The sequence below is a fragment of the Haemaphysalis longicornis genome, unplaced genomic scaffold (assembly GCF_048455015.1).
Source record: "Haemaphysalis longicornis isolate Haplotype H1 unplaced genomic scaffold, Haemaphysalis longicornis Haplotype H1 scaffold_8, whole genome shotgun sequence".
Classification (NCBI taxonomy): Eukaryota; Metazoa; Arthropoda; class Arachnida; order Ixodida; family Ixodidae; genus Haemaphysalis; species Haemaphysalis longicornis.
The window spans coordinates 182,667,947-182,686,413 of NW_027526445.1; the positions used below are offsets into that span (position 1 = coordinate 182,667,947).

Here is an 18,467-nt window from a genome sequence, read left to right on the forward strand (position 1 = left end):
CTTAAAAAAAACACTACGCGCAAACGTTGAGCATTGAGAAAAAGGGTGAAAAAGTGCCATTTTGGAACTTATGAAAAACTACGTTAGCTATGCAACGCGTCTCGCAATTTCATGGAGAATTCAAGGCTGTTGTCCTTGCTTTTCGTCCTCCATACCCGACCTTCACGCTCATGAAATATAGTTCTGTGTAATTTGCGAAAATCACATCAAGTGAACTGTTCTGAAGGTGTGCGCAGATAGGTAATGAACAGTCGACGTAGTCCGACTAAATCGCATTACTTTTCAGGTCACCTTAATTAGTGAAAAACAATGTGATGTTAATTGGCCTAGACAATACCTGGCGCGCCGATATCCCTGTAGTTGCGAGGCCGACCCGTTAACCATTACCACCTTCCCGGAGCGAGCAGTGAGTTGAAAGTAGAACACTGTAGCACCGTCTTGCGGTGACCATTAACAATGCAGGGGACTGGGCTGGTGAGACCTCTCTGACGTGGGAGAGTTAAAGTAGTGTTCTGTGCAATCAAACCACCGCATTTTAATTACAACTGTGAAAGTATTCACGGCCGTGGAAACCCGATCTGCAGCAATTGCGCAACCCTGGTATGCTTTCCCAGAAGCTTTAACGCTGTCCGTAGTTTGAAGCGCTGCTTAGGTGTTTACAGGATACGAAAAAGCCGTGTTGAGCTTTCTTGGGCCTAATCTTGAGCGCAGCTCCCTTCAGAGACACAATGGTTGCCGCGAACAAACCATTGAGGCACTAGGGCCTTATTATCCACTTCAGAATTTTTTTGGCGAATTCGTTCATTTGGTTTACGTAAGCGATGGCTGACGTATGTGCTATAACGTATACAGAACACCGTGGCGCGTAGCTTATAAATATCACTAAGCGGATATTGCGCACAAAGGGTTAGAAACACTTGGTACGTATTCTACAGAAACTGAGGTAATGCTAGCAAGATAGTCCTAATTTTCTAGTTCAAATTAGAGCTAATGCCACAAGGAGAACTGGCAACGTTGGCACAAAGTCGAGCGAAGGGTATTAACCGGGTATTATCACGCGAAGGGTATTAACGGCATTGAACCGGGTATTATCACGCAATCACCGAATCTTTTTTTAACGCCAACGTTTCTATGCCTCACTGATGGCGATGTAGATAGCCGCACTGCAGGGTTGCCAACTTCGCTGCAGGAAAGCCAGCTTTAAACAATGGTTTTCCACACAGGTCACATCAATCGCACACCGCATGAACAGCAAGATGTCTTTACGGGTTGCATTGTGCAGACGAGTGCAGTGTATTCCATGCGGCTGAGCAATGACGATGATGATAGTGAAATCCTCTACAGGTCAACAGATGGCAAGCTGACCAGCCACACGCTTAACCAATGGGAAGCCCAAATAAATGACAACGCAGACCTAACCGAATCACATATCATATCCGGTTAGCTAATCTTAGCGGCAGATTTAAACTGTGGCCGATTGAATAGGGAACTTTCCGTTTGTATCGGAGAAAGCTTCGCGTTTCAGCCATCTTTGTTCCAATAAAAGACGACGACTTTTTTGTACCTAAATATTTGTTTCTTCAGCTGTTAGGTAACATAGCTTAGCGGTAATGGTGTTATCACGATCATGGGCATCGCAGTTGTCCTGCAGTCGTCTGCAAACAACTTCAGCAGGAAGAAAACACCACCACAACGCTCAACGTGTAATGCTAGTGTATTTCAGCCTGCCCTGCCGTTCCTGTAATTTGTTCGAACTGCGGTCGTGTTTGCTGCATTATTAGGGACAGGAAGTCTGTTCCACTTCGCGATAAAGCATTCGCCGTAATACTGCGCAGGCACAGTAGACAAGCTTGAAAACGGAAACTACAGCAAAAAATTACGCCCACCTCCCCTCGCAAGAAACCTGGTGTGATGCGACGCTGAGGGGGTTCAAGCGCAAGCGGAGAGCAACCGTCGACCGAAAGGCCGCCGGAAAGCGGCACACCGGTTATATTCTAGGCGCTATATATGCGCAGCGCGCCTGAAGGAGAGGAAACCGCGGAGAGAGAGAGAGTACTGCACATGCGCAGCACCGCGCGCAGCGCCGCCCACCGGCGGAGTGAGAGCGCGCTGGGCCGCACACGCTCTCACCTGGGCACGCGCCGGCGCCAGTGCGTCTGCCGCGGCTATGACGCAACACAATCCAACACAATCCACTTTAATCCAATCCACTCCAAATCCAATCCAACCCAATCCAATCCAATCCAATCCAAGCCATGCCAAGCCAAGCCAATTGAATCCAATCCAATGCCCCTCGCGAGAGAGTGTTCGCTATCGGAGAGGCTGCGGACAACGGACGCATGCCGCGGACAACGGACGCACGCAGGAAGGACAGGGCCGCCGACAAGAGATGCTCTGAGCGTCGCATCTAAAAAGGATCGCAGACCGTTTTCATTTGAATTATGTCAGAAGTATAGAAAATCCACATCACATATTTCTGTCACTGCTCATGGACACGTCGAGTTAATGACGTGTTCGCACTCACGACAAAAGAGGGTGACATCACGTTGACGACCTCCGTCTTGTGTATGCAGGGCCTGTTCCGCAACTTCGGCGCCTCCGTGCTGCCGCTCTTCCAGGATCTCGCCCTCCCCAAGCTCAACAGCAGCCAGGAGAGCGAGCAGCGCTGCGCGCTCGAAGTGCTCGCTGGCCTCCTGCGCGGAAGCAAGCACTGGGGCTTCGAGAAGGTATACCCGCCGCTGAAGGCTCAAATAAATGAGTGTACATTCTTTACGAAGGATTGAGAGCTGTCATGCACACAGAGACATGGGCGATATGAGGTATCTATTTTGTTTTTCTGACGCTGCCGATGTCCCTTCGGTAAAGTAGCGCCATCAATTGAAGAAAATAATGGCCGCATGTTTCCAAGAGAAACTGACGAATGCTTTCACTGGGCTCCGTTTGGTGAACTCACCCTTTTTGGGCTGCCCGTCATGACCTCAGAGCCTTATATACGTACATGTATTGGCGTACACGGTTTGTTCATTATGCACTTTAATTACGCCCATTACGTAATATTCCCTCCCAGTACAAGTGAAGACAACACACGGGGCTGTTTCCAATTGCTCACGCCCCATTTTTCGCGCCCCTTTTACAACGCCTCTTCGGTACATTGCGGGAATAAGGCGCAATCTGTCTTCCTTCTCATGGCGTTGTTTTGTTTTGATAAGTGACTAATTGTACCCGTCAGCGTCTACGGCTTGTGCTGCATGCGAGTTACGCAGTGTTTTTGTTTGCCAATACTGAATAGTGCATCATTCTTAACGCATCTAAAAACGTGCAGAAGTGCATAACGACATATATTTAACCGAAATGGTTGCAGCAGCCCATTAATATTAAAGCAATAAACACATTGCAAGAAGTTCCTTAGTGTGCAAATGCAGGAACACGATAAACAAATGAGAATGAGCTAAAGTCACCACGACACATACGAGGTTTTGAAAACGACACTTTTGTAAGAGGAACAGGTAACTTAGTCCACCATTATGTATTCCCTAAGGCGACATGCATAGATTCGTTTACCTTGTTTTGATACAGTGGTATTTGGCGAATGGTTCGGACGCTGGAATGCAAACTTCTTGGTGGCTGTGTGCAAGAAACGGCCAGTACGTCTTCTGGAGGTGTGTTGTTGGTATTCACCAATTAATGACGTTCGATATTTCCAATCTTAGACCAAGGTTGAGTAAATTCCGTGAGGCACACGATGCAGTAGTCGAGGCGAGTCATGGATGTATCGCGATACTGTCGCGTATCGCATGACCTGCCAACATTAACAAGTATAACACATCATAGAAGTGCTCCACCACGTTACGATCTACGAAAAATTTTCCGTCGCTTTATCTCCTGCACCCGGCAAAGTTTACTATGGACAGTAGGTATGAGCCCCTTATGTCCCCTTATGTAATGCCCTCGGGTTTTCAAGGGTCAATCAACGAAATATCCACTTTTATGCCAATTCCTCGCTTCTGTACACTTTTGAAAGCAGTACTAATAGACTCCAAAGGTACAGGTAGCTTTATGGGCGGGCGCAGCAAATACTATGATGGGATACGTCCTATATGTATAATGATATACTTTGGTGATTCTCGTACTTATATATGCGTGGAGATTATTGTTGCACGTAGCTGGCGAAACTCCGGTGTCCATGTCAGAATGTCCATCCGAATCTTCGGCTACATTTCGGCAACAGCATTTTTTCCGGTTTGCGAAGGACACAAAACTTTGAAGACCCCTAGTGGTGAGGTTCCAGTAGTATTGAAAATGTGCTGCTCGAACCTTGTAAGGCTAGGTTTGCTAGTTCCCCTACAACTCTTTTTCTCAAGCTCTTTACGCTTCAAACAAAAACGCGAGCTGGGTTTCCTTCCAGATGCAGGAACTACGAGCAGTGGTGGAGCCAGCGTTGCTTCTCGGCCTGGCGGCGATTCAGCCGGAAACCTTAGGTGACTGGGGAACGTGCATGGCCACCGCCTCGGTGAGAAAAATACCAGTGTCCAATCGTTGAAAATAAAAGAAACTGAGGACCACAATTTTTTCTGCCTTACCGAAGATTCGGCAACTTTATATCTTACTATTTCAATTTTTGAAGCCTCAATCTCATTGTTCAGATGAAGCTTCAGAATCCGCACATAGTCGCTTGTTTCTTAACAACCTACTATATATTTTTAAAACGTTACATTTTAGCATATAAATGCTATGAACCACGTAGGAACAAAAAAATAATTACATATATAATGAGGCCTGTATACCCACGTGGAAATTCAGAAATATTTGAAGAAAAGTTAATCTTTCTTCAGGAGCTTCTTGTTTCTGGACAACGGAGGCCCCCGTGGATATCAATCCAAGAGATCAATGTCCATTGAATATTAATTTTCCGTACTTCGACAAGGCGAGTGCGGATATGGTTGGACAGGGCGCTGGGTCACTTAAGCAATATATAAACAGAACTTGTATTAAACAGAATTGTTGCTGGGACGATATCCAAGAACAGTATTTCGGGGCACGCTGAAACCCTGAAAGGAGGTAAGAACGCTGAAAGCCATAAAAATCAAAGCGCAAGGAAGAGCAGTGTAGCGTCTGGCAAACATTTTACGTCGAATACAATGGTTTAGCGATTTACAACAATGGTTTTGTCTTCTGGAAAACTACAAAGGGAACACAGTGGCCAAGAAAAAGCAGGTTTATACCTCGGCAAAACTGGACGCCACTCACTCACACTCACTCAGAAGAAACATAATTTTTCTCGCGCAATCCCTCGCAACCACGCTCACCACTTACCCTCACCACTCGCACTCACTCGCGCTCGCGCTCACCGCTCGTTGTCACCACTCGCACTCGAGTGTGCGCAGCAGTTCTTCCATGAGCCAGGACACAGAAAAGTATCAGAGCACTACGGTGTCAGAAGTTCATCTAAACCGCATTCCTAAATCAACCCGCCACTAGAGAATTCCACGGTGCCCCATAGCCGGAGTACAGTGGCGACATATTCCCAAAGCTAAACCCAATCGCGCAATTACAACCATTAGAGCGAGCGGGTTCTGCGAGTGGTGAGCGCACTTGCATTCGTGAGTGGTGAGTGGGGCTCGCCGCTAATGGGGCTCGCACTCACTCGAACTAGCAAACCCTAAACGAATGAAAGGCTCACTCACCACTCACTCGTGAGTGGTGAGTGGGGTGTGTTGAGTGCACTCGTGAGTCAGCCTGCCTACCTATGAGCAGGTAACATGGCCAGGCAGTTTGTGCGGGGAGAGTTCTCTGGCAGTTGTGCGTCATCACCAGTCATGTCAGCTGTGACTATCGCGACGCCGCAGTACGGCCGAGATCCGAACAAGTACCACTGGCTGCTCGAGCTCCTCGTCGAGGAACCGGTGAACACCGAGGAGGGCTCGTTCCAGCAGGCGAGCAGGTTGCATGTGCAGGCCTCGGCCTTGGTGCAGCAGGAGTGGCGCATCTGCGAGCTGCTTGAGAAGGAACTCGAGCGCCTCAAGCCACGGCTCACGCACGCCTACCAGGACGTCCGCGAGAAGATGGGCTGGTACGTTGCACGGAGATGCCGTCGCCGTCGGCGTAGCTGCCTGCGCTACTTTGTAGTACAATCTGCAACCACACTGTTATAAATCCCGGGACCGGCGGATGTGTCGTGCTGAAAGCGGTCGTTTACATAGAGGCGTATTTCGAGGAGCTAAGGATGGCGCCTATGTAGAAGCCAAACGGATATGAGGCGGATAAGGACCCTGCTAGTGCGGTTGAGAAAAACGGAGAAGGATTATTGTGGCTACGCGGCTTTATCGTTTTATCACAAGACGCTCCCTAACGCTTATAGCACAGGAATGTTTCCCGAGCCGAACGCGGTAACACTCGCCCGGTGAAGAATTCTGTAACCTAGTGCGACAAGGACGGGATTTTTTTTCGATGTTAATTCAAGGCATCCCCGGTACAAATCTGGCCGTTGTAGGTCGTAATTAGGGCGTAACCTAAACCGTAGGCTGTTTCGACAAAAGGAGGCTAATTTTTATATTTCGGAATCTCACAACTGAGTTTGTATTAAGCTTAACATCCTGCTCTAATAAAGCTCTAAAATATTGCGGAAATTTTAAGTAAAATGCTTCATTGAAAGGTTCACGGGTTGTCACCTAATTATAAACTGTGGATTTCAATCTACACCCAAGCCCAAAGTGACAGGCGATGCAGTAGGTGGCCCTAACGTTGCGATTTCGGCGTGCTTTCTCTTATCGCAGCCTCCTACACCGCATATTCAAGTACGACGTGCAGCTGGCCATGTTCGAGCCCTGCGTGTCTCTTGTGCCTCGGAGGTCTCGCTTCGTGGAATACGTGATGCCGCTCCTGACGCCTCTTGCCGACGCAGCCACCACCAGGTCATCGTCTCCTTCCAAGGCCGCTCCCTCCTCCGACGACAGCACCACCGGCAGCGCCCCGCAGGACGCCACACCCGAGTGCAAGGCCGCTTCTAGCCTTCTCCAGACACGTGCGTTCATCCCCGATGCCAGATATAACGTTGTATACGTGCATGATTTTAATTTCGCGTCGTTCAGGCTTTGTTTAACAAGTCATCTGTCATAATGAAGTGGCACTTTGCACTGCGGTGTTCGTGGCTTTGCTCAGCAGCTTTGCAACAGTAGCTATGTAATAGTAACAGTAGTTCGAGCTTTAGCTCAGCATTAGTTGAGCTTTGGTTTGGTGCAACAGTAGCTAAAAGTAGTCGTAGTTCAGCAACTTTGCAGTAAAAAAGGAGAAATGGGCATTTAGCACGCACCTGATCAAGATGTAGGAAGTAGTACATGCAGAAGCTGATGGCGCCTCAGCTAATACATGTTTCTTCGTCAGTAAAAGCGAATCCTGCTCAGAGAACACATGGTGAAGGCTTTCCTTGGTTCTTTTCGCAGTGTGCAAGTGGATCCAGACCAGCGCGACCTACTCGATGTCTGTCTTTCCACCGGAGATGTTCAGGCTGGTTCCCTTGGTGAGGGCATTTTTTTTACAACGTGGTGGTTCCACAATTGACGTGTTTTTTTTTCACTTTTGCGATGTCTAAATTGTTTTTGTCCCATTCGCGCTACACGCCGTTATTTCGTATAGCATAATTAACGTGTACAGCACACCATTGAATGCGACATGGCTGACGCTCTGGTATGATTTCTGACTAGCTTTGTGTTCACATGGCTATGAGAATTATTACGTAGAAGATCGCAAAAACCAATTTTTGACATTATTGTTTTCGCGCAAATGCTTGCCAAATGAAACTGAAATGCTTTCTGCAATGTTTCAAGAATAGGAGTTGAGAATACAGAGTACGAGTTGAATACGAGTTGAGGCAGACACTAGGCTGTATCCTCTCTGGTAGAGCAAGTTGTTGAGGACATGTGAGCTTGTATTGACACAAACTAAAGCCTCACCAAACCAAATTCCTCTGGCATCTTGGTGAATGCACCACTGAATGAATTGACCATACTTTTTGCAGCTATGCCTAATGCACAGTGACAAGACGGACCAGGAGCTGCAGAAGGACTGTGCGGTTGCTCTTGGCATGCTGGGAAATGTGCTTCTGCGACCCGAAAGCATTCAAGCAGCTCTAGACACTATAAGCGAGGTACGCGGTTACTCCTACTCTCCTGGCATTGAAAGTCTCTGAAGTTTGGACGGGAAGTTTGTGGGCAGAGTTCATACTTTGGAGCCTATTGAATCAATACTAATCACCGAAAAACTATTTTTATGTTCAGGGTTAGTGGCAGTTCTGTTTTGTTTAAGTTGCGTACTTTGTTGCATAAACGCAAAGTCTACACTGACGAAAAAGCATGTTTTTTATATGATCACGGTGGGAAACAAGTTGGTAATCGACAGGCTCGAGGCATATCTCACAAAGTCACTGAGACTGGGGCTATTTCTCTCCCCACCTACCAAGAAGTCTGTCAATACTACCAAACCACGAGACAGACGTTCCCCAGTCCTGACATATCTTTGACTAAAGGCCAAGAAATCACACTCAAATTCAAAGAGGCACTTTTCCTCACCCGTTCGTATACATTTACTCTTTCCTACGCAGTACTCTGATAAGTGTAAACTCTACCAGGAACCAAGAACGCTGACACACATATTATTCGACTGCATAAAGCTCAGGACCTCCGCCCTTGAACCCGTACCCTTCCCCTGAGCAGTGGGAGTGTCCAGCTGTCGACCAGCTCCTGTTTGTGACCAGGGCTACGGCAGCCTGGACAGCACATGGGCTCCTAGACTGAGGAACCACTCTCACGTCATTGCTTAATAAAGTTCTCTCTCTCTCTCTCTCTCTCTCTCTCTCTCTCTCTCTCTCTCTCTCTCTCTCTCTCTCTCTCTCTCTCTCTCTCTCACTCGCTTGCTCGCTCGCTCGCTCTCTAACTCTCTTGCTACACCACGAAAGGCACCAAATATTTGGGTTAGTTCTCCAGATCCGGACACTGTCTGTGGCTCGCATCGAGGAAATGCTTCTTTGCTTCTTTTCGGGCCGATGCTCCTTGGATTCCCGTGCTTCCTCCTACACGCGAACGACGCGCGTCCGGCCCATAGCCAGTTAAAACCTGGAATTCCTTGAGCTTTAGTCTAGCAGACAAACATGTCACTCTCCGTTTCCCTCCCCCGTTGTAGTGATCTTACTCTCTGTGCAACGCAGCAACCTAGACCCAAACAGCTCGATTACGGACAACAGCGGACAGGGCGCTCTGAGTCATGAGACTTCCCTTTTAAATCACCCACCAGCAAAACGGGGATATCGGTGGCGGCATGAAACCCAGCTGTGCACGCACGCCACTTTCCTTCCGCCCCCACGTGTGCACGCATATATTCCGGCCGGCAACCGGTGATGGAGGCATAGTAAGTCGTGATATGCAACGGTGAAGATGCCGCTCGGAAAGGCTTTCGAGGTGAAGAAACATTTGGGCTCACGCTGGCGTTCCAACCGACCAAGTTGCCCTTCAACTGGGCGGGGTTCGGGCCGGTCGGTGATGTGGAATTTGAGGCCGCAACAGCGGTGGCTGCGTGCTCGGCATCTTAGCTCGTTTATACGCCGATGTGCGCTTCTGTTGATTCTCCGCAGTGACCTGATAACGGCGCTACCACCGTTGTCATCCGATTGCACAACTTGTGAAAGAGGCATCGATGGTGGTGAGGGGAATAAATAAAAGTTGTGAAAGAGGGATCAGCGGCGGCACGGAGGAGCCCCGGAGCGGCGCTGAGTGAATCGGCTTCACCGGAATGAAAACTGGCGGGGTTAGACATATACTACTTCGCAGTAATCAAGCAAAGAAATTTGAAAAGTTGTGGTTGCTACTCCTTTCTTCGTAGCACGTGCCCACTTGGGCGACCGGACCACAATTGGCCTCAATTGGCTTCGAGGAGCTGACGTGCCCGGTCTTCAGAATTCACGAAACTGTGAATTATAAAAGCAAAAGTCGTAAAAATAGTGCGTGCCGCATGATACCTCAATGTTATGGCACGTGAGTAGGACAGGTGCACACAGCCACGCAGAACCCCGATTCTAGGCAGGCTGTGGCGGGTGCCATTGTTCTTGCCGACGAAATTCACAGATATGAAAGAAGTAATTGACGCGTATCCGTTATAGCAGTAAAGAAGCCTGTCGAAGTAATTAATGACAAGACAAAGAATTGAGTAAGTTAATGCAGATTATAAAGACCTTCACACACCGTGAAATGAGATTTTATTTCAATATTTTTAATAGGTATACCGTGGCATCAGCAGTGTTACAACAACCGTTACTAAAAATAGTTTAGTAAATATCGCCCACTCATACTGAGCTGCAGGTTCCCCATTTATTAGCTTTTCCCTAGTGTTTTCTGCTCGCACGCATGCGCTACGTCAGTATGATAGCTTCGAGAAGAGAGGCAATGTGACCGTACTAGTTGCGAAACAGTAATCCCGTGTGGGTCACCGGTTGGAGATAGTTGGCGATCTAACGCCTTACAACCCGTGGGTATGCAAGCTAATCTCTTGACTGTAAGTGTTTTCGTTTTACAGTTACTTACCAAGAAAAAGAAAAAGTATGATGGCTTTCTTAATGCGCTCTATACAAACCGCTCCTTATCCCCGTAGCACTTGTTTTAGAGGCGACGGCATCTCATTCACTCGCCTTGTCCCTCCATACGGCGTTGTCGTTGTCCGTCCACACCCCACCCCCATTCTCCTCGCCGCGCGAGCTGCGCTCTCCGCCGCTCACCACCTCTCCTCTCCGATAGCGAACGCTCTCTCGCGAGGGGCATTGGATTGGATTCGCTTGGCTTGGCTTGGCTTGGATTGGATTTGGATTGGATTGGATTAAAGTGGATTGTGTTGGATTATGTTGCGTCATAGCCGCGCCACGTTGCGTCATAGCCGCGGCAGGGGGTTCACGGCACGTTTCACGCGATGGGAGAATCAACCTAACGGAAACAACAACGGAACCACCTATGCGTCGCATCTACACAGGGGTTCCCGCGAGGGGAGGTTGGAGAAATTTTGTCTAAGGGCCGAACACCAGTGTTCTGCCTATTGAAATTGTATGCCCTCCAACAACCGTGTTTTGCTTCACAACATTGGCATCCTGCCCCTAATTTTGTGGGCATCGACATACTAAATGTGAAATGAAAATTTGTCGGGGCCATTAAGTCTGCTTACGTTCTTTGAAGGAGAAAGCTTCGATTCATCTATTTCCGGTTATAATTTGGGTAATAACATGGGCTTTAACTGTATATTTTACAGCTTCATGTTTTAGAAATTGGAATATTAAAAGGCAATTTGGTGCAGCGGTAAAAATTAGTAGAATAATTCAGTTTCACTCCTATATCTCATGCCGAAATCACTAAACTTCTGTGGTTTAAGAAGAGTCTACGCTCGTGCACACAGCACAATTTCTAAGAATTTTTACAAAACCAGCCAGTGAGGCTTCCAACACTGTGTTGAACTTCTCTGGCGGAACTGAAACACAGATTTGAATGAAATGCATTCCAAGACAAGGCGCCAGGTTCCTATAAATGATAAATCAATTTCGTTTTGTAAAACGTGTGACTGTCCACAATGTAGCCTTTGCTTCCTTACAGACCCCACTGTGTCCTCTAAAATTACCAATTAGTTCGTGGTACAAAGAGGTTACTGCACCACTGGCTTGTAAATAAGTTGGCCGCTCGAAGTGCCAACGCAATAACTGGCCTAGAAGACCTGCGTTAAGAAATTAATGCAAAACGCCAGAAATCACGTTTGCGCCACTAACGTACGCGAAACGTCGTGCCCGCGGGCGTCGTCGGACTGCACTGTGCACAACGAATGCAGTAGCCCAACCAGGAATCGACCTAACAACCTTTGCGCTACGCAACAAATAGTCTAGCCCAATTCAGTCCCGTTTCTGTACGCAGCGTTTGAGTGCGGAGTTATATTTATTTATTTATTTATTTAAAGAACATACTGCAGGTCATGCAGGCCCAAGCAGTAGAGTCAAGAGAACGTTGAGGGGTATTTTTCTAATATATAATTTTGCTGTTAAAAAATCAAAACAGGTTGGTAGACGCCAACATCGGGGTTAAGGACAGAAAATGGAAATGACCAGTACGGCGAGTAGCAAGGGGTTTCAATAAGGGACCCAGTCCCATGCAGGTTTCCGGCGATAAAATAAATACAACAGTTTCAGGCGGAGAAACTGTGTTTTGTACTCCAGCTTGCTACAGCTTGGACTATTCATCATGCTACAGCCAAGCCTACTCTATTGCCGTTTCTCTTCGCAGGTGATGAGGAGCCCGCTGTGGCACTCCCGGGTGGCCGCGTGCAGCCTGATGAGACTCGTGGTCTTCACGAACCTGTTCACTGTGCACAGCTGCCCGGAGTGGAGGGACGCCGTCGTGGGGAACACGCTCGCCCTGCTCAAGGACGAACGGCTCGAGGTCAGTTCGGTCCGGACACACGGAAAAACACTCAATCATGATCACTGTAGGATCAGGCTACTTTACGGGCTCGGGAGAGCAATACTATAGTGCTTTCCCCTCTCCTCTGGTGTATCGAGACCTTTGCTAGGCTGATCTCACAAGCGTTCATGTTATTAACGCTTTATTCTCACACAGACTTACTTTGTTATCCAGGTAGCATTTATGGTGCACAGATGATCACGTTATTCAACTGTTGCAACGGGACCCGCCGTGGTGGCTCAATGGCTAGGCGTTGCGCTGCTGAGCACGAGGTCGCGGGTTCGATTTCCGGCCGCGGCGGCCGCTTTTCTGATGGAGGCGAAAAGCAAAAACGTCCGTGTGCACGAGATTGCGCTGCACGTTAAAGATCCCCTGGTGGTCGAAATTAATCCGGAGCCCTCCACTACGGCGCGCCTCATCGCCTACGTTGCGTCGGCGCGTTAAACCCTGCAATCAATCAATCCACTTGCAAGGGGTGACACACACTGTTATTGGCTTTACAGCGGTCAGCTTTGACCACATCATTCGGCCTATTTTTCGTAACCATTATCTGACAGGCGCCGCTGTGCGTTGAGAGCGCAGGTATTGTCCGCACCCTCTCTTAGCACTGTCTTCAGTAGGTTTGTTTGGATGCGGAAACACTACCTCAGAGACGTGCTTGTTCTGAAATGAACTAAGCCCTCTTCCTTACTCTAAACATTGTCCTGCCACATTATCCGAAAAAACACTGTTTATAACGTGCATAAAACATCACTGAGGTTTCGGGCCCCTTCAATATTTTAATTTCCTAGCAACCTGCTTACCGAGTTCTCAGCGCACTTTTACCTGTAGGTTCTTCATGGAGCCCCTGAACCTCGTTCTTCAGTGAGTGAATTCAGTGCCCGTTTGACGGAAAATCTCTACGCAGGTGCGCGAGACGGCCGGTGAGACACTGAGCGGGCTTTTACACTGCGAGTTCCTCAAGGTCACCAGCGATCTGCTTGTAAGTGATCCCCCGATATTATTTACTTGTGGCAGTGTGTACATCCTATGTTCTCCTCATTTACAATCGGTTAGTTTTTGCTCGGGGTAGTCATTACATTTGATTCCAGAGATGAAATACTTGATTTATTCTCATTTCAACTTACTCGAAATTCACAGCGTAGACTTGGAGTGGCATGCATATTCGCCAGTGCAACAATTATACCGCGCTATCCTTTTTCGCCGTACAATGTCTTTCGTACAAGGTTTTATCTCACGTTTAGTATTTTTGGTTCGGTTATCGAGCCGTTGCAGGTAGCTGTGTCATACTCCCCGAAGTGCAACTTTCTGCGCGTGGAAGCGTCTAGCTTCGAAGTACGCAGTTTGGATTCAAGAGAGTGAAATGCTGGGCTTGTTGGTTCATACTGTTGCAAAAAAGAAACCAGCGGCAAGCACACGCAGGACAAGAGAAGGAGGGACACAAACACAACGCTGGATGTGTTGTGTGTTTGTGTCCCTCCTTCTCTTGTCCTGCGTCTGCTTGCCGCTGGTTTCTTTTTTGCAGCAGTTTGGATTGAACGCGGGGATACTAGTGGAGGGCCAGGGATGAATTTAAGCAACCTTGGGCGACAGCGCTCTTGTTGTTTTGTTCTTGCCTTCATACTTGTTGTTCTGCGCTGTAAACGTTTGTTAGGCCACCTGCGGATGTTTACTGCGGGTAAAAACATCGTATACGAGGTCAATTTCCAGCGTCGCCTGTAATAGATGCCAAATGTTTTTCATCACGCCCATGAAGCAAATGCGCCGCCTCCTTATCCGGTACCTTTTCCCGGGTTTTATTTTGAGTGACGTAATATCATCTCCCATACGCCAGCCGAACTGTTTCTGACGACCTTTACATCGGCGGTTCGTTGTGTCCGCGCCAATTTGATGCGTATAAGTCGGAGCCCGCATAGAATAAGAGCTCGAAAACAACTAGGTTCATGGTTCGGTGAAGGCGGCATTATGCTGAGACGTGCTCTAAATCACACACACAAAAATCCGTCTAGTTTTGTGCCTCGCGCCAGTTTTGAACACTGCCCCTGCTAATGCGCTCGTAAAATAGAAATCATAGCTATCTGAATTACATATCGCGAAATTTTACAAAAATAAATAAGTTACTTTTACATGTCAGTGCAAAGTGCACCGCCGATTTATTTGGTGGCACTTTCGCCGGTCGGTCTGAGCGAACATCAGCGTTATTTAATTTTTGTTTTCAGTCCTTCCCGACACGTCGTGCTCCGAAAAAGTAATCACTGTAACTGAATTGCTCTGCTCACAATCACAAAATAGCTTATTTAGTCAAAGTTGTTTCTGACGAAAAGCAAAAGGCGGAAGCTCGCATAGCTAATATGCAGTTGTGGTATATACATAAAAAAAAACCTGGGCAATAATCCTTCATGGTACGCCAACCCCAGAACCAAGTTGCTAGTTATCCGGGCCCAAGATTGAAACTGCTCTTCTGTTAGCCTGCGGTGGACGCCGGGGGCTGCCTCCAATGCAGAGATGCATTGATGTACGAGCTAGCTAACATCGCTGCGCAGAGGCCAGGCAGGTAAGTACATAATAAAGCTTCACTGGTGTGCGTATCTTTGCAGGCCCGATTCCGGGCGCAGTGCGCCCGCAAGAAACGCGGCAACCGCGGTGGTGGCCGGGGAGCGACGCCGAAGCCTCCGGAAGCGCCGAGCCAGCTCATCGAGCGGCACGCGGGCATCGTGGGTCTGTGCGCGTGCATCAACGCCTTCCCGTACGACGTGCCCGACTTCGTGCCCGACATCCTCGTGCTGCTCGGCGAACACCTGGACGAGCCGCCACCCATACCGGTCAGTGGCGCCCTCTCCCGGTTGCTCACTACGCCAACTGTTCTCCCCTAATTACCGGAATTGCGGAGAGGGCGCAGGGTTGCATACCAATATATCATAGAGGGAAATCTGTCGCTGCAATTGCATGCGTTCCTCTCATGCTAGGCGTGGCTTTGCTAGCCACCTGGCTGATTTATTGTGAAGTTCAACACTCCGAAGCGACGCCTTGATTGTGAGGCGTGCCACAGTGGAAAGCTGCGGATCACTTTTGACCACCTGGACATCTTTACGCCAACCAAACTCTCGACCCACGGGTTTTTCGCTTTTCGCCTCCATCAGAAAGACACTGTTTTTGGGATCTCACCCGCATCCTTGGGCTCAGCAGCACAACGACATAGCCACTGAGCCAACGCGATGGGTGCTGACGACATGGCTTCTCGTGATTAAAGCGAAAACCAACAAAAGCGGCAACATTTTATCTTGTTGCTCTAGCGGGAAGCTTCTTAATGATCCCTGACACATAAATCTTACATAGCTCCATTTTTATTAATAAAACAACCTAATCTTTTACAAGATAATGGCTGCTTTTTGGCAGCCACCGGCAACTTTTCAGCCTGTTCATGAGCCTTGTCAAAGACAAGTGGAATGTTCCTCCCCGGTACACGAAGGAACGCTCTTTGAAGAGCGCCTCGCCTATACAGTGAAGCCAGATTTTCTTCCAGTATCTATTAGTGTTAAACTCGGTGGTATACAGGAGCGGCGTAAACTCCACCTTGAACGTCAATGTAATTGCGATTTCTTGCAACATTCGGATGTCGAGGGAGGGAGGTGCTTTCCTTAATTACGAAGAGGGAAACCATCATCATCATCATCATCATCATCATCATAATCAACAACAGCAGCCTGCTCAGGTCCACTGCAGGCCAAAGGCCTCTCCCATTGACTTCCAACAGCTCCTGTCCTGCGCCGCTCGTGTAACAGTTAGACCCCGAATTCCCGTATTTCATTCCTCCATCGAGTTGTTGGCCATTCCCTTCTTCTAAACCCACCTCTCGGTATCCACTGTGTTACCCTAATTGTCCACCGGTTTTTGGTTCGTCTCACTAAATGGCCAGCCCAACTTCATTTATTTTTCTTTACTTCAACTTTTATATCATCTACTGGAGGTTGTACCTTCATCCAGGAAGCTTGTTTCAACTTCGTATGTCATCACCGGAAGTATGCCCTGGTCGTATAATTTTCTTTTGAGTGTTGGAATAGCCTATTGTCAATTATTTAGGAGTGCTTGCCGAGTGTTCCCTAACCCATACCTATTCTGCGCCGGATTTCTCTCTCGTGGTTGGTCAGCGCTAACAATCTGTCCGAGCTAGTTATGTTCCTTTACTACTTGTAGCGTTTCGTTTCCAAAGTTCAAGAAAACTTTTTCTCATGCTTGTTCCTCATTACTTTCGATTTATTCATATTTATTCTTATCCCCTACGGCCGTGCTTTCTGATCGTGGACGCCCCGCGTTCTCGTACGGCTGACGCATTGCTAATTACGACATTTCCTAGTGGGTAAGAAGGAACTAGAGGAGTCACGTCGCATCCCCTGCCCAAACCTAACAATCTTGTTTCAGATTACGGGGTTTTGTGCCAAAGGACGTGATGCGACAGTTTATGACACTGCACACACGAGTAGGCCCTATCACTGTTATCGCACAAAAGCATGATGTAACGCAGGTCCTTCATTGGAGGAGGAGGTTAAGCCCACCTGGCAGAGAGGAAACGAGGCGTGTTGACGCCGGAAACAAACCAAGTATATTCACGAGACAAATTGATAACAAAACGCAAAAATGGAAAAGCTAATACCATAGGTGTATTCCTAAGACAGACGTCCAACCCACAAAAGTTGAGCTTTCGTTCGGTGGTCGGGGTCGTCGGTGAGCTGGAGTGGTATGCTGGTGGCCGTTGGCGTGGTCGATTGATGACCTGGCATTCCGACCCGTACTCTTGCTGTTTGAGAAAAACCACTGCATTGCCGAAGCTGACAAATTGTCGCCAGTCTTGTAGGCTAGGAGAAGGACGTAGATCGACGTCGTTGAGGTCCCCTGAACGTTCACGCACAGCCGAGAGCTCATCAATTACCGTGTCTCATTAGCGCTGGCACCGCTGTTCCGCTGCTGGGCTTCCGCGAATCCAAATAGTATTGAAGGCGAAAAGGAAGGTGCGATTTCGACGTTAGGTCTCTTGGAAGCTCGTGTCCAGCAGAGAGCTCGCCGAGAACAGTTTAGCTCCTGCCTCTTCCTTCACCTCCTTCGGCGTATTGCCACTTCATCTTTTTATTTCAATTTTTTGTGCCACATGGCCTTTGCCGACATTGGCTCGCGTGTTTCTTCTTCTTCACTTATTTTGCATCTCAAACGCACCTCCGTACTCATGTGTACACATGCTACGGTGGACATCAGTTTGATCCCGTGTGCTTTGTCTTTTTTCTGCACGTTCACTAGGCGACCATCAAGAAGGCGCTGTCGAACTTCCGGCGCACCCACCAGGACAGCTGGAGAGACCACAAGGACAAGTTCACCGACGACCAGCTGCTCGTCATCACCGACCTCCTGGTCTCGCCCAGCTACTATGCGTAGGCAGACGACGCCCGGCCCGCCTGCAACTAATCAACAAGCCCGGCCCGCACGCGGTCATAACGTGCTTGAATGGAGCTTAGCGCTTTGTCCCATGGCCAGGACATGGACAGTTATGTTCTGCTAGTACTGTTTGAGTACTGAAATTTTGCGTCATTTACTGACGCTCATATTTGTTTGAAAATCCTCAATTATATAGGGTATCGTAAATGTGACTAAATGTAATTTAGAGATGTGTGGTGATGAGTCTCCTTTACACTCATTTTTAGCGTCAATACCTTGTTTATTTATCTAGGGCGTTTGAAAAATGTTTGAGCAGTAATATGATACATCTTTTAAAAAATACCATGCTATTTTAATAATTTGTGATCACAAATCGCAATAATAGATCGCGTAGTTGTCGTCTGTTTTTTTTACATTCTTTCAATGGCGCAAGGGATGCAATATTTCTACGCGGCTTATTATTCTTTTTTTGTACTGTAGAACACTGTTGTACGCTGGTGCCAAAACGGGGGCCCGCAGCTCCGTCAAGCTGTCCTTGAGATGGCTTTTCCTGCCGGCCTCCGGCATTGT

General features: G+C 48.1%; 1 protein-coding gene across 1 annotated transcript in view; it reads left to right on the top strand.

Annotated features, from left to right (window-relative positions):
- Window positions 1-18,110, top strand: part of LOC144148608 (proteasome activator complex subunit 4-like) — a 76,346-nt gene extending 58,236 nt beyond the window's left edge. The window contains exons 28-37 of the mRNA XM_077680118.1: window positions 2,574-2,726; window positions 4,406-4,510; window positions 5,847-6,070; window positions 6,774-7,021; window positions 7,440-7,516; window positions 8,015-8,143; window positions 12,297-12,452; window positions 13,381-13,455; window positions 15,071-15,295; window positions 17,763-18,110. Of these exons, the coding sequence (XP_077536244.1) occupies window positions 2,574-2,726; window positions 4,406-4,510; window positions 5,847-6,070; window positions 6,774-7,021; window positions 7,440-7,516; window positions 8,015-8,143; window positions 12,297-12,452; window positions 13,381-13,455; window positions 15,071-15,295; window positions 17,763-17,897 (1,527 nt within the window). The 3' untranslated portion in view covers window positions 17,898-18,110. The remainder of the gene's footprint in view (window positions 1-2,573; window positions 2,727-4,405; window positions 4,511-5,846; window positions 6,071-6,773; window positions 7,022-7,439; window positions 7,517-8,014; window positions 8,144-12,296; window positions 12,453-13,380; window positions 13,456-15,070; window positions 15,296-17,762) is intronic.
- The last annotated feature ends 357 nt before the right edge of the window (window positions 18,111-18,467 follow it).